The sequence below is a fragment of the Brachyistius frenatus genome, unplaced genomic scaffold, assembly GCF_029030835.1.
Source record: "Brachyistius frenatus isolate BFR_SWC_R1_liver_20210118 unplaced genomic scaffold, ASM2903083v1 Contig_407, whole genome shotgun sequence".
Taxonomy (NCBI): domain Eukaryota; kingdom Metazoa; phylum Chordata; class Actinopteri; family Embiotocidae; genus Brachyistius; species Brachyistius frenatus.
In genome coordinates this window covers 104,973-119,061 of record NW_027211006.1, presented here as the reverse complement: position 1 = coordinate 119,061, position 14,089 = coordinate 104,973, and the positions used below count along the sequence as shown (strand labels likewise).

The window sequence follows — 14,089 nt, the reverse complement described above, 5'->3', positions numbered from 1 at the left end:
GTGTAAATCTGATTTCTGCTCAGTAAAACTCACATTAAAAATCATGTTTTTTTAAATCCGTTTTTTTAATTCTGGTGGTTTGACAGGATCATTTTTTTGCACGAATAAACAACAAATTGAGCGAATCTCAGCGTGAAGAGGCCGACATGTTCTGATGTTAAATGAGTGACGACGCAGTTTATTTGACTTTATTGTGTTTCTTATGGTCTCTAGCTGAGCGTGTACACGTAGAGGAGGCTGCCTCCTTTCCGCAGACTGCAGCTCTGCCCGTGAGTTCCCAACCTCACCGACTGGTGGCAGACGCCCAGCAGGTCGTTGGAGGAGGAGTCGCTACTGTAGACCTCCAACCTCAGCACCTCCTTCTGCTGCACCCCCGACGAGGAGAAGGACCCGGACCAGCGGGGGTTGGGGTTGTTGTCGAGCGTCTCCGTCTGGCCCAAATGTCTGTGGCCGCCGAACACCTTGACGTAGGCGTTGACGGGCAGAGCGTGGGGGCGGAGCCTGTTGGCCCGCAGGCTGTACACCTGCAGGTTGGACTGGGCGACGCCCACAGCGCCAAGGACGAGCAGCAGCAGAGGAAGGACGGAGGCCATGACGTCACGGAGGTCTGCGGAGGAGCAACGACACGTTAATACAACCAATACTTTGGTAAAATAAATACTCCCTTTATTCATTTAATCAGGGGAACAAACATTTTAATTATTAGAGTAACAAAACACGGTAAAAAAAACAAATATATGGCTGATATGCTGGAGGGGCTTTTAATTTGAAATGAGGGCTTTTAATTTGAAACCAATACAGGAAGTTTTGCCGTTCAGCCAACCAATAAATGTTTTTTATGAAAACTGAATGTTAGGTTACAGTTAGAGAGTAACTAGTTCAATGTAACGTAGATAAATAATTAAAAAACTAAATACGTTTACGAAGATAAAGTTACTACGTTAGCGAGTACAAAGAGGTATACATCAGTAGTAGTAGTAGTAGTATTAGTACAAGTAGTAATAGTAGTAAAATTGGCAGTAGTAGTAATAGCAGTAGTAGTAGTAGTAGTAGTAGTAGTAGTGATATTGGTAGTGGTAGTAATAGTAGTAGTACTAGTACAGCACTAGTAGCACTAGTAGCACTAGTAGTAGTTTTTTAGATAAGACGTGTGAGTTTGTATAAATTGGTACCTTTTCTTTTTTGTCCGGCTTCGTTGTTCTGAACTGTCGTCCTGCTGATCCCGGTTTTTAAAAACCAGCTGAGCTTCGATCAGTTTGATAAAAACCGTCCGATTAAATATTTACTGAAGCTGAGTGATTCTCAGCGTTACGTAACGGGACGCAAACAGCACGACTGCCTGGAAGTTTTTATTTGCTTAAAGTGTAAAAACGAGAAAACTGGAACCACAAATATTTACCTGTAATTAGATTTACTGGCGTTGACGGCCGTCAGGACCGTTTGTCACAAGCAGATTTTGAAATCTAGGAATCTCCCTAAAAAATATTAGTTCAAGGTTCATGATGAGGATTTTTATTCAGGTTAAACATGACAGAAAAGATGAAAACTATAATATATTGTATCAACGGAAGCGGTGGATCTGACCGATCTGATCGGAAACCTGACAATACTACGTCCCGCCCACCGATAGCTGTAACCTGACTGCACCGCAGGCCTGTCAATCAAACAGACACGCCCCCAAAAACAGGTCTTCTTGAATCTTCTTTTCTAATGAATGAGGGATTATTTTCAGATGGACCTCCAGAAAACTAAGAAGAAGGAGTGACTTTAGCTAACAACACCGAGATAACTGATGGACACATTTTATTCACTTTGGATTTGATGAGAGAAGTTGAATGGGAGTCTATGGAGCCGGAGGCTTTTTGGAGCTGACCTCTAGTGGCACTCGCTGGTATTGCAGCTGAAGACACTTCTGGATCAGAACCATTTTACAGACCTGAAGCTACGAACTCTTTTAGAAACAGTCTGTATTTTTATATAAATCCTCCGTGGCCTCTAGAAATCGTCCACGTTGTGTTTTTACGTGTCGTAACTGTGATCTGCGTGTGAAGCGATCCAGCCGATGGTTTCCCTCCATTTCATGGATCTACTCACCAACTCAAGGCCGCCGGTGAGAATCACACAGATGACACTTCACACATCACACGGCTTCTTTCTCACGACGGAGGTTTTGCCAAACGAGGCGGAGCCGCAGAACAACATGTTCATGTAAATCCTCAGACTGAAGCTCCGCCCACCTCCTGCACCTGTTGGTCACCTGCACAAACTCTTTCAACATTAATCACATCAATAACAAATAAATAAATAAATGTCCAGACAGACTGAAGGTGCAGGTTCCTCTACATAATTGTTTATTTTGAAATGAATTTATTTTATCAAGTCATTTAATTTTCATTTATTTTGATTTAATAAAAAATAAAAAAATAGAATTTACTCATGTTTTTATTCCCCACAGAATTCTTCGTTTGATCTCCTTTTCCACGGAATCCTTTGTTGAGTTTTTGTTTCATGGACACCGTATTAGTTCGTTTTAAACCCCTCACTCCGCTGTCTTGGTCATGGTTACCGTTTTAATATTATAAATGAAGGTTTTCAGGATAAATAACTCACTAAACTTCACCTCTTTACTCTCATTGGTTGAACGTGGCTGACCGAGGTGGAGCTTTTGGGGTCACGTGATGGGGTGGAGTCAAATAAAAGGCGGGGCTAAAGGGGCGGAGTTGTTGGGTCACATGATCAGGGAGGGCTCTTGGTCAGGCGATGGGGAGGAGTCTAAAAGGGCCGGGCTTAAAAGGGGCGGTGCTAAGGTCAAAGGCCACCTGTCAAAATTTGATGGATGGTCCATTACTCTCTAACAATATATTTTTTTTAGATTACAGATTCTATCATCATGCAAATATTCTTTTAATTTCAGAAATTCAACTACTGCCAACAAAATATCCCAAGGGTCAGTGTACCGTCCGTTCTCTGGATACCTGCTGGTTCAAGGCTTTCAAAATATTTGTTATGTCACAAATCCTACTTGTAGCTCCGCCCCCTTCAAATTAGATTTTCCTTAAGTGCAGAGAAACCTGTGAATCTAATAAATATCATTAAGTGCAATAGAAGTTTTAAAGCACAAAACCACAAATCTGGTCTTTTATTTTAATTTTTAATTTTGTAAAACGTCGTCGTGTAAGCGCAGATTAAATTCTTCTGGTTTCTGTGTAATAAGCAGAAAAACGTGGTGTGCTGTTGCGTCATGCTGAGAGAGCAGCAGGTTGTTTTGTCGGACTGATACGAGCTCGGCGGACCTTTAAAAAGCAGCAGCAGCAGGTGGATCGTCACTCAGCAGGTTTCAAGCTGCAGGTGAGACTTCCTTCTTCATTTGTTTTCCTTCACGTCTGTCACTCAGGATTCATCTGTTTCCTCCAACAACTAAAGTCTTCACTTCCTTTATTATTCATACTATCGATGACATTAAACTATTTTCACCATCACTGATCACTCCTGCTGCTTTACAGTAATCCTGATTATTCAAATGTCACTTTCCTTCTGATTAGTGTGCATGTCTGTTTGGACATTTTTGTGATTGATGTGATTAGTGTTGAAAGAGTTTGTGCAGGTGACCAACAGGTGCAGGTGGTGGTGAGGTGGGCGGAGCTTCAGTCTGAGGATGTTTTGAGTAATATGTGTGTTTCCTTCCTCCTCAGCCTCCATCATGACCTCCAACCTTCCTCTGCTGCTGCTGCTCTGCGGTCTCGGTTCTGTTCACGGCCAGCTGAGGATCTTCGACCTTCGGGCCAGCGACCTCCCGTCCGACCTGCTGGGAATCACCGACGCCTACATCGTGGTGTCCTGCGGCTCCGCCTCGCTCGGCAAGACCTCCGTCATCCACAACAATGCCAACCCGTGGTGGGAGGAGGAGTTCGCCCACTTCAAGGCGCAGGAGAACGACGTGCTGCGGCTGGAGGTCCACGACAGCGACTTCGGCTTCGACGACCTGCTGGGCGTCTGCCAGCGGCGGATCAAGCCGGGAAGCCACCAGCACGACTGCTACCTGGAGGAAGGAACGCTCACCTACAGATACACGCTCGGATGACCACAAACATACTGAAACATCGTCTCTTACATGCAGTTATTGGCTGTTTCCAACACTGTCAGTAGAAAAATAAAATAAAATGCTGCAAACAAACTTTTCACTGTTCTGTCACTTTAATGACCTCTAAATTCTTTAAAATATGAAAACTGGGTTTAATCTTTGGGAAAGTTTACACAGTTTATTCTGCACACGCTACTTTCAAACCAGTTGTGGCTGTAAAAGGAGGAGGGGGGGGGGCATCGTGAGAAAGAAGCCGTGTGGCGTGTGGGCGGGACATAGCATCGTCAGGTTTCCAATCAGATCGGTCAGATCCACCGCTGGCTCCTCCCCCGGCTCGTCCAAATATGGTCACTTCCTGCTCCAAACCACTTGGGATTGGAGAAGTTCTGGAGACAAACTCTACGTGACTAAAACTAAAATATATTAGCTGAACATCACATCCAACCAAACATGAACTTCCATGACCTCTGACCTTTTCTGTCAGCAAGCACATCACAACCCGTGAACACAAAGCTTTTAGAACATGGTGAATACCACAAGAGGGCGCTGTTCATACAGACTGTTCTGAACCAGGTTACCAAGTCTGGCTGAGGTTCTGATATTGAGGCTGACTGGTGTAAAACCAGCAGTTTTCTTCCGTTGATACAATATATTATAGTTTTCATCTTTTCTGTCATGTTTAACCTGAATAAAAATCCTCATCAAGAACTTGAACTAATATTTTTTAGGGAGATTCCTAGATTGCAAAATCTGCTTGTGACAAACGGTCCTGACGGCCGTCAACGCCAGTAAATCTGACTACAGGTCAATATTAGTGGTTCCAGTTTTCTCGTCTTCACAACATTATGCCTTCAACACCTTGACGACGCGGATTTAAAAGTAATCAACCGAATTAAAATCATCCACGTTTTAACAGGATAATTGAACCGTAACATATCAGACACACATTATTGTTCCTAGCTGAATATTTGTATTCCGTATGTCTTAATCAAATGTTTTTATAAGTTATATGATGAATAAAACACTGAAGGCTTCTTTGTTTGGACTCCAGGATTCACAGTCTGTTTTATAGAATATCGTGAATATATTTTATTTTAATGTTTGATGTTGGATAAATAAAGGTGAAGTGGAGGGTCACTTTAAAACATGTATTTTACTTTTCACGTCATTTTATTAGAAAAACACTGCAGGTTTCTTTTATTTCGAAAAATCCAAACCGGAAGTGCGTTCCTGCTGCTCGCTCGTGTTTTCAATGGTGGAAATGCGATGAGGAGCAGTTTGGGGTTTAATGTACTCAGAACTACTTTAGTTTTCATCGGATGTTTGACAGGTTACTTCCTGTGGAGTTTAAAAGGTAAAAAAAAAAAAAGAAAAGCCGCGCGCTGAGTTACAGGAAGCTAAAGCCAGCTGGCTCGTGCTCGTGTTTGCTGCCGTTCAGTGACAGAAAACTGACGGAGGTTTTTATTCTCAGACAGGATGGCGGACCGGACGTTGGACTATTTCCTGAGTCGGGGGAAGATAAAGAGGAGGGACGCCGCGGAGGTCCGCTGGGAGCACGCGGTGAACAGCAGGAGGAGGCTGACCGAGGCTCTCTCAGGTGGGTCTGTGTGTCACTGAGAGGATGACCGAGGCTCTCTCAGGTGGGTCTGTGTAGGATGACCGAGGCTCTCTCAGGTGGGTCTGTGTACCACAGAGAGGCTGACCGAGGCTCTCTCAGGTGGGTCTGTGTGTCACTGAGAGGATGACCGAGGCTCTCTCAGGTGGGTCTGTGTGTCACAGAGAGGATGACCGAGGCTCTCTCAGGTGGGTCTGTGTACCACTGAGAGGCCGACCGAGGCTCTGTGGAGGTTTTACTGCACCTGTTTCTTAAATTTGACCCAGTTCAGAGTTTTTATGAACAAATGCGACATCAAAACTCAGTCTTTAATATCTCTTAGAAGTCCTGAGGATGAAAGAGATTCCTCCACTTTGATCCATCCTGAACATCCTTTTCCTCATTTTGTTTTTTAACTATAGATGTTTTTAAAGCAGGTTTTCTTATTTCTGTCTTTGCTGTTATTTTGTGAGCGTAAAAGAGACACGACATATTTTTATCATCAGATTATTTCAGAAGTAAAACGCCGTCAACGAAACCACGAAAGTCGACAGAAAACGAGCTTCTGGAAAAGAACAAGAGAAGCTGAATTTCCCAACAATTTAAAACCAAACAAACAGCGAAGAGTTAAATACAGATTGTTGTTGGTCTCTCAGGTGTTCCTAATAAACTGAACTCTGAGCGGCGTGAACATGAAACCAAGCATTAAAGGAGAATTCCTGCTGAAATAAGAACGTTTCCTCCTGAAGGTCCGGCTCACATGATGGAAGCTGACGTGCTCATGAGAGGTCGCGACCCCAGAGAGCCGATCATGGCGCACCCCCCCCACACGGACGGTGACATCACGCTGAGGGAGTGGCTGCAGGAAGTGAAGGCGCTCGGCGTCGGAATAAAGCTGGACTTCAAGAGGTGGGTCGACCTCCTGCTGCTGTTGTACTGAGGTTCTGTGAGGTTCTGTGAGGTTCTGTGAGGGTCTGTGAGGTTCTCTGCAGTTCTGTGAGGTTCTATGAGGTTCTGACTCGTCCCCGCAGCCTCGACGCCGTGTCTCCGTCTCTGGTTCTGCTGGAGAAGGAGGAGGAGGTGCTGAGCCGACCCGTGTGGATCAACGCCGACATCCTCTCCGGTCCCGGAGGGCGAGCCGGACCTCTGGACCCTGAAGCCTTCCTTTCGGCCGTCTCGTCGCTCCCCGCTGACACCGTGCTGTCTCTGGGCTGGACGACGGGCTGGACCGCCGGGACGGAGAACCCGGGTGAGACACGTCCACATTCACGGCTTTCAGCACCGACAACCTGGACCTGTAAACATTCACTCACGATGGAGGAGAAAGAAAAACGAATCCATTTTTATTTTCCTGCTTTCTCAAGTCACAACATCATTTTTTTACTTTAGTAGAAAACATATTTCACAATAAATGTGTTTTTCTTATCGGCCAATCAGGATCAAGGTCTCGGTGCAGCGGTACAAAAGATAAATAACGATGGATATTACGTAATAATTGAATTAATAAGACGTTCTAACCCGAGGCGGCAGGTTTAAGTGGAGGTGCGTTTTGCACCACCGAGGATGAAGAGATCCGACTTTTAAATGCCCAAAAGATTCAGGAGAGATTCATCGTTGGCAAAACACCGAATAAAAGCAGCTTCGTCCCGTAACTCTCGACGGAGGAGCGTCGGATCTCGTATCAAAACCTGCAGATTCAGTGAGAATATTTGATTTGTTTTGCTTCCAGGTTACAGCTGGGACGACGTGCGAGCGATGGAGGCGACGTGTCGAAGGCTGAAACATCCCGTCACCTTCCCGGTGCGAGCGGCGCTGCTGGCCCGGTCCGTGTCCCAGCTGTCGTGGCTGCTGCAGCAGTCGGACAGGTGAGAATCAGCGCCGTCACATCAGCAGGAAAAATGTCTGTAAAATGGTTCCGATCCAGAAGTGTCTTCAGCTGCAATACCAGCGAGTGCCACTAGAGGTCGGCTCCAAAAAGCCTCCGGCTCCATAGACTCCCATTCAACTTCTCTCATCAAATCCAAAGTGAATAAAATGTGTCCATCAGTTCTCTCGGTGTTGTTAGCTAAAGTCACTCCTTCTTATTAGTTTTCTGGAGGTCCATCTGAAAATAATCCCTCATTCATTAGAAAAGAAGATTCAAGAAGACCTGTTTTTGGGGGCGTGTCTGTTTGATTGACAGGCCTGTGGTGCAGTCAGGTTACAGCTATCGGTGGACGGGACGTAGTGTCGTCAGGTTTCCGATCAGATTGATCAGATCCAGCGCTCTATTAACACTAATAATAGCTGTTGTGTTTCTGCGTGGCGTTCTCAGGTTCTCTCTGACGGTGTGGACGAGTCAAAGCGACGAGTTGACGCTTCAGGACTTGCTGCCGTACAGGAAAGAGTTCGACGTGAGCAGGATCTACTACGACCTGCCGGACTCTCTCAGGACAGAACTAAGTGTGACGTCGCAGGACAAAGACTGAAAGTCCACCGACAAGTTGTCCAGCTAAATCTTACAGCAGACCAAGGCCCCCTAGTGGAGGGAGTTTAACACTGACCGTCAGCGCTGGTTTTTAACCTCACGGTTGTATTATTCATCTCAGGAGTCAAATAAGACCGAAGAGCAAAATGATGTTTTTATTTTCTGGACTTCAGCTGTTAGAAATAAAACTGTCTGAAAGAGGAAATCACCTTTGGAGTCTTGTAGACGGAGTAGCCTGGCTCCGCCCACCTGGTGACCAAGAAGAAGCCAGGTGGGCGTGGCTTAAGTTTCAGTAGCTCCGATGATGATGGCGGTAGTTGATGGATATGAACAGTTGTAGCTACGCAAGCAAATATTAAGGAATTAAAAGCTGAAGCAAGAACAATACTTACAATTTAAAAAAAATTATAATGATAACTTGTATTGTTAGAACTTTTAATTCTCTATAATAATATGTCTTTGAAGTCTATAAATATATTTTTTAATGACCTTCCATTAGCTCTTATTGTACTTTTTTTTTTTTATTATTCTTTCCCAGCGCAGCTGCTTGTTACTCAATCGAATTCGTTGATAAATCATTGTTTGTGTTGTCCGTTAAAATCAGATAAAATAATCATTCAATCTTTTTCTACACTTTCCAAATGTTATCAGATAGAATTGATTAAATCCTGATAATGAAACGAATCATTTTACAGGAGTTATTGTGACAGCTTTTATTCAACCACAATTTGTCCTTCTTGTTCCAGCTGCAACAGTAGCGACGGGAGGAGGCGGAGTCTATGAGGTCTTTGTAATTACTCTCAGTGGCAGTAGGGGGCGACAAAAGTTCAACACTGCAGGTTTTAAACCACAGACTGTTTATAAAAGTGGACGCAGCTTCCGAGTCTGAAAAAGTGAAGCGAGTGCAGAAGAGCCTTGAAGTGTAATACCACTGAGGGCCACTAGGGGCTCCAATAGACTCCCATTGAAAAAGCATCACATTCTCTCCTGAAATGCCAAATATGTTTTTTTTTATGACACGTGTTCAAATAAGAAACTCCATAAATTAAGATCTTCATTGTTTTTGTGAGAGAAAGAAAAACCACCAAGTCGAACTGCTCGTTACACCGATGATACAAACTCTCAGCTGTTCGGTTTAAAAGCAGCCCGAGCGCAGTTTAATACAGTTTAACGAAGGTCGAGTGTGCCGGTGACGACGTGTTGCCGACGGTGATGTGTTGCCACTGGCAACTCTGAACGTGGTGAACAGAGGATCTGAAAATGTTTTTTAGATTTTCAAGGATGCGGAGTTACTAATTGGCAATTCAGATAAAAGATTTTTGTGAAAGGGAAGGCTCTTACAACACGGAGAGAAAACGGGAAAAAAAAAAGAAGAAATGTGTTTTCAGTGTGCAGCTGATGTTGAATAGAAGCTTTTTATTCCAACAGTTCACTCCATGTACAAACTGTGCATGAGGGCTATTTTAGTGATGCCTTTGTACAGAGTTATCTAATAACTGATCACTTCTGGAATAATTAAAAAATAACTAATGACTATAATGAAGCACTGTTAAAAAATAGAATCCATGCAAACCAGTTTTCTGGCTTTAAACCAGCAGATTAAAAGTCCTTGATTCGAGCTCATTCTCAAACCTCTTCATCTCTGAAGAGGAAAATGTCTCGTACATGTTCGACATTAAACTGTTAATTCCTCAGTAAATCAGACAGAATATTTGTTATTCAACAACACGTTCATTATTGACGCCGCAAACGGCAGTTTAACCCAAGATCCTGTTTACTACTGGTTGTCATGGAGATGGTTTATTTATCTATCACGCAAGTCAAGATGTTGTTAAAGAATTAATTGATGTTCGGTTTGTGAGCTGCCGTTCTGAAACCCTCAAATTTGTCATTTTGGTTGTCTCCATCTTGTTTTTGTTTTTTGGAGTGACCATATATGGTATTTCCAGTATAAGGGGGCGGAGCAATAGTGCCCATATTTGGTCACTTCTAGCTGGGGACGAATCGAGGGGCGGATCTGACTTGACAACCTGAGGACACTATGCCCCGCCCACCTATACCAGAAACCTGACTGCACCACAGGCCTGGCAATCAAACTAGCCACGCCCCCAAAAACATACCTGTGTTTGAGTCCTAATGTCTAACGAATGCTGGCGTTATTTCCAGAAGGAAACACTGATCCGAAGGATTTTATCTCATGACACCATGACTGGAAACATTTACTGACTTTGTATTTCAGGAGATATCAATGCTTTTTCAATGGGAGTTTGTTGGAGCCTCTAGTGGCCCTCAGTGGTACTACACTTTAAGGCCAAATACTGCAACCAGACTCCTGTTATGTCCACTGACTTCCCTCCGGCTTGATGTTGGAAGAGAGGTGTTTCAGCTAGGCCCCGCCCCTTTTGTGTGCAGCATCACCTGAACTTAACGCTCGACTAAAATGTGATTAAACCATCTCCATGACAACTAAACTGAACTTTGTTGAGAATATTTCGAACTGTTTTGTTTTGACCGTTCCAGGTTGAATCCTGTTTATTTATTGTCGGCGGTCAAACTGTCGTTTCTGTCACGAGAACGTCTGAACTGAATTCAGTCTTGAAGCGCTCGTCGTCGTCGTACAGCTGTTTGCACGATAAAAGGAAAGCACATGCAGTTTCTCCTGATGGAGGCAATATTTTATTTTAGCGGCCAAAAGTTTCCTGAAAGTTGGCGAGCTGTTTGATCTGCTCGCTCTGCATCGAGTGACGTCGCCACAGCATTTTCTTGGCTTTTAGATCTCGCGGGAAAACGGGTGCGCAGGGCAGGACGGGCTTGGAGCCGCTCAGAGGGTACGACGAGCTCGGGCTGACGCCGATGTGCGGTATGGGAGCGTGGGGGTTCAGAGGAGGCAGGTACCCGGGCCGGGTGTGGGCGATGTGGTCCAGGAGGAGCGCCCCGGAGCCCCTCCGCTCCGTCGCGCCGGCCCCCCGTCTCTGGGCGGAGCTCTCCGAGGACTCCCCGGATCCCGGCAGGGTGGAGGAGCGGCTGCTCGCCAGCTTCTGCTTCTCCGGCCCGCCTCCTCCGCCTCCTCCTCCTCCTCCTCCTCCTCCTCCGTTCTTCAGGGTTTTGCCGAACTGCGGCAGCTGAGAGTCCGAGCTGTAGTGGGCGACGCCGATGTTGCGTCGACGCACCACGTTCTGCAGGCTGGAGACGTTCAGCTGCTTCAGACCGTCGGAGGAGTCTTCGTCTACGGGACGGACGGGGAGGCTGTCCTGATGCAGGTTGGGGTGCGAAGCGGAATGCAGCGAACCGGCGGCGCCGTCGTACGACATCTTTCTGCCGAAGCCTCGTCTCCCCGCCCTGATGTCGCTCCCCGACGTGTTCTCCAGAGCTCTCAGGAGCTCCTTCACATCGATGCTGTGGTGGCGGGACACGGCCGGATGCCTCCCGTGGAGGACGGGGCCGTTGACCCTGAAGGACGGCTCCTCCTCGGGCCTGATCTCCGTCGGCTCCTCCGTCAGAGACGAGGCTTGACTCTGCTGCGGCAGGAGGGACGGCCCTTTGGACCACTGCTCCGAGAGCAGCCGGTGGAGATTGAGCTTCTTGTCCACGCCGGGAACACGTAAAGGACTGGGGTTCTGGATCGGAGAGCCCGGCCGGGACGGGACCGGGCCGCAGCCCGAACACCGGGGCTCCCTGAGGCCCAGAAGGGGGCTCCCGGGTTGGGGAGACGCGGCTGCCGAGGAGCCCTGAGGAGGAGTTCGCAGCCGGACGTCGTACGGCGACGTGCGGCAGGACGCCGGGCCGCAGTGGAGACGCTCCTCCAGGTCCGGAGGCGGAGGGACGTTCAGGTACTGCTTCGTCATCTGGAGGCCCGAAGGCAGTTTGTTGGTGGTGATGATGATGACCTCCTTTCCTTTCGCTTTGCAGGCGTCCAAGAGGACGCTGAGGATGTCCCTGTTGCCCGAGTTGACCGCGTAGACCAAAGCGGACAAACCGGCGCGATCCTCCAGAGTCGGATCGGCACCGCCGCTCAGCAGCAGCGACAGAATCTCGGCGCCGGTTTGCTCCAGACATGCGTGCATCAGAGCCGTTTTCCCCGTCTTGTCTTGGATGTTCGGGTCGGCACCGTACTCCAGAAGATACCTGTCGAAGATCGCATTTATTACCGCGGGAAAGAGAACCAACCTAAACCGGGTGTTGAAGAACCGGCCGGCAGAACGTACCGGACCATCTTGTGTTTCGGGACGCTCTGCGGGTCGGCGTGCCGCGTCTTGCAGGCCACCATCAGCGGCGTCTCGCCGTGCTCGTTGCTCTCGTTTATGTAAGCTCCGCCCTCCAGGAGCAGCCGGGTCAGACGCAGCCGACTCAGGTAGACGGCCTTCAGCAGAGAGTTGCCGTCCGTCCGGACCTCCGTCGACTCGTCCATCGCTCCGACGAAGGATCGTCGCTGAAGCTGCGCACGGCGCCTGCAGAGAGGAAGAGGAGGGACGAAGGTCTGTCGGGAACCCGTTAATGAAACTGTCGGTACGTGCGCTCCCTTCAGGGTAAGCGCGATAGAAAAGTGATGGACGTATCCATAGCAACAACATTTGATTACCAAAGTGGATGCCGACCGCAGATCTTATTGTTTACCAGCCGGAGAGGAAGTTTGTTTCTGAACATGAATGTTCACGTTCCTGTTTCACCTCATTTCACATGTTACGTAACCCTGATACATGATACACACACACACACACACACACACACACACACACACCACACACACACACACACACATCTACTGCATTCAGTTCCTACGTCTGATTTCTGATTTCGTCGTTGACGGACAGAAAACTTCGGCTTCTTCCATGTTCAGATAAAACGACGTGTTCGTCATCGTTCTCTGAACTTCGTCTTCGTGGAGATTTTTGACAGAAATACGTCCGAAGTTAAAGACGACAAACTAAACCCGGAGGAGGCTTCGGTGAAACCAGCGTCAGCTTGTTGACCTTTGTGATCGACCTTCGTACCACGGCGCCACCTGCAGGTTCAGCGTGTTTCTGACTGAGGAACAACAACTTTGAGCCTTAATTACTGAGTTATGGTGTAAAACTAATGTTTTCCAATGAAATCTGGTCAAAGTGAACAGAACCTCTGTTGTGTTGCTTTCATCGATTTCTTTAACTGCAGGAACTAATAATGAAGACCGGGAGCGTCCGAACTCACGACGACGAAGGACTTTTTTAATCATCGTTGTGAAGCCGAGGTTTTAAAACAGGTTTCTAAACTCTCTTTCTGCGGGGTGACATTCAACCCCCCCGCCGGCGCTCCTCTGAGGGGTCACGGCCGGCCTTCAACCACCTCACACAGAATAACTAATGATGGAGCGGCACACCAAATGTCACTCCTTCACATTTCATCACCCCACAAGTGAAGGCCACGGTTTTTATTTTGTATGTTTTACTTTGAATTTTCACGCTCACCAGCAGAGACTGAAGCATCATGAATATTCCTCTAAATGTAGGCGCATGTATTCATGACCGCGTTGAGCTGCATCGCCGCTCAGTTCAACACACGACGGATAAAAAAGCTTCAAGGACAAACGCAGTCCGACTCTCCTGCAGACGGATTCCAGTCGACAGAATTATTGTCTGAATATTTTTTCATACACAGAAAAACCAGCGTGAAACGTCCACTCTGGTAACTTCTATTCTCTACTTTTAATGTGCTGACATTTCTTCTGTTAAATTAAATAAGTTCTTCCCTCGCAAAAATGAAAGGCACAAAAAGATGCATGTAGAAATCGATATAGAAACGTGTCGCCCGAACGTACCTGAACGCGTCTCACCGTGTGAATCCGTCCGAGCTGCAGCAGCAGGAGTGACTGACGACGGGAGGGAGGAGATGATATACCACGGACGGGAGCGGGAGGCCGGCCAATCGCAGCCGAGGCGGCCGGGGCGGCCAATCGCAGCTCTTCCTCTTT

General features: G+C 47.0%; 5 protein-coding genes across 6 annotated transcripts in view; 2 read left to right on the top strand and 3 right to left on the bottom strand.

Annotated features, from left to right (window-relative positions):
- The window catches only part of sub1b (SUB1 regulator of transcription b), a 105,445-nt gene that overhangs the window by 23,972 nt on the left and 67,384 nt on the right, over positions 1 to 14,089 (bottom strand). The window lies entirely within an intron of this gene.
- LOC138636796 (perforin-1-like) lies at positions 47 to 1,259 on the bottom strand. The gene is made up of 2 exons (XM_069725031.1): positions 1,173 to 1,259; positions 47 to 607 (listed from the first exon to the last, which is right to left on the bottom strand). Exon 2 carries the CDS (start codon positions 591 to 593, stop codon positions 210 to 212), a length of 384 nt encoding a protein of 127 aa, XP_069581132.1. The 5' UTR covers positions 594 to 607; positions 1,173 to 1,259; the 3' UTR covers positions 47 to 209.
- Positions 3,340 to 4,174, top strand: LOC138636798 (perforin-1-like). Its single transcript, XM_069725033.1, has 2 exons — positions 3,340 to 3,348; positions 3,693 to 4,174. Exon 2 carries the CDS (start codon positions 3,701 to 3,703, stop codon positions 4,079 to 4,081), a length of 381 nt encoding a protein of 126 aa, XP_069581134.1. The 5' UTR covers positions 3,340 to 3,348; positions 3,693 to 3,700; the 3' UTR covers positions 4,082 to 4,174.
- Positions 5,310 to 8,826, top strand: fam151b (family with sequence similarity 151 member B). The gene is made up of 6 exons (XM_069725028.1): positions 5,310 to 5,435; positions 5,553 to 5,678; positions 6,425 to 6,584; positions 6,707 to 6,924; positions 7,405 to 7,540; positions 7,990 to 8,826. Exons 1-6 carry the CDS (start codon positions 5,348 to 5,350, stop codon positions 8,141 to 8,143), a joined length of 882 nt encoding a protein of 293 aa, XP_069581129.1. The 5' UTR covers positions 5,310 to 5,347; the 3' UTR covers positions 8,144 to 8,826.
- Positions 9,538 to 12,610, bottom strand: ankrd34bb (ankyrin repeat domain 34Bb). The gene is made up of 2 exons (XM_069725027.1): positions 12,348 to 12,610; positions 9,538 to 12,267 (listed from the first exon to the last, which is right to left on the bottom strand). Exons 1-2 carry the CDS (start codon positions 12,548 to 12,550, stop codon positions 10,824 to 10,826), a joined length of 1,647 nt encoding a protein of 548 aa, XP_069581128.1. The 5' UTR covers positions 12,551 to 12,610; the 3' UTR covers positions 9,538 to 10,823.

Excerpts from the sequence above, each read along its gene's own strand:
- LOC138636796 (XM_069725031.1), bottom strand. The coding sequence starts at position 593 with ATGGCCTCCGTCCTTCCTCTGCTGCTGCTCGTCCTTGGCGCTGTGGGC.
- LOC138636798 (XM_069725033.1), top strand. The coding sequence starts at position 3,701 with ATGACCTCCAACCTTCCTCTGCTGCTGCTGCTCTGCGGTCTCGGTTCT.
- fam151b (XM_069725028.1), top strand. The coding sequence starts at position 5,348 with ATGAGGAGCAGTTTGGGGTTTAATGTACTCAGAACTACTTTAGTTTTC. Across the intron at positions 5,436-5,552 it reads CTTCCTGTGGAGTTTAAAAG|ACAGGATGGCGGACCGGACG; the intron begins GTAAAAAAAAAA and ends TTTTATTCTCAG. Across the intron at positions 7,541-7,989 it reads CTGCTGCAGCAGTCGGACAG|GTTCTCTCTGACGGTGTGGA; the intron begins GTGAGAATCAGC and ends TGGCGTTCTCAG.
- ankrd34bb (XM_069725027.1), bottom strand. The coding sequence starts at position 12,550 with ATGGACGAGTCGACGGAGGTCCGGACGGACGGCAACTCTCTGCTGAAG. Across the intron at positions 12,268-12,347 it reads CCGAAACACAAGATGGTCCG|GTATCTTCTGGAGTACGGTG; the intron begins GTACGTTCTGCC and ends GATCTTCGACAG.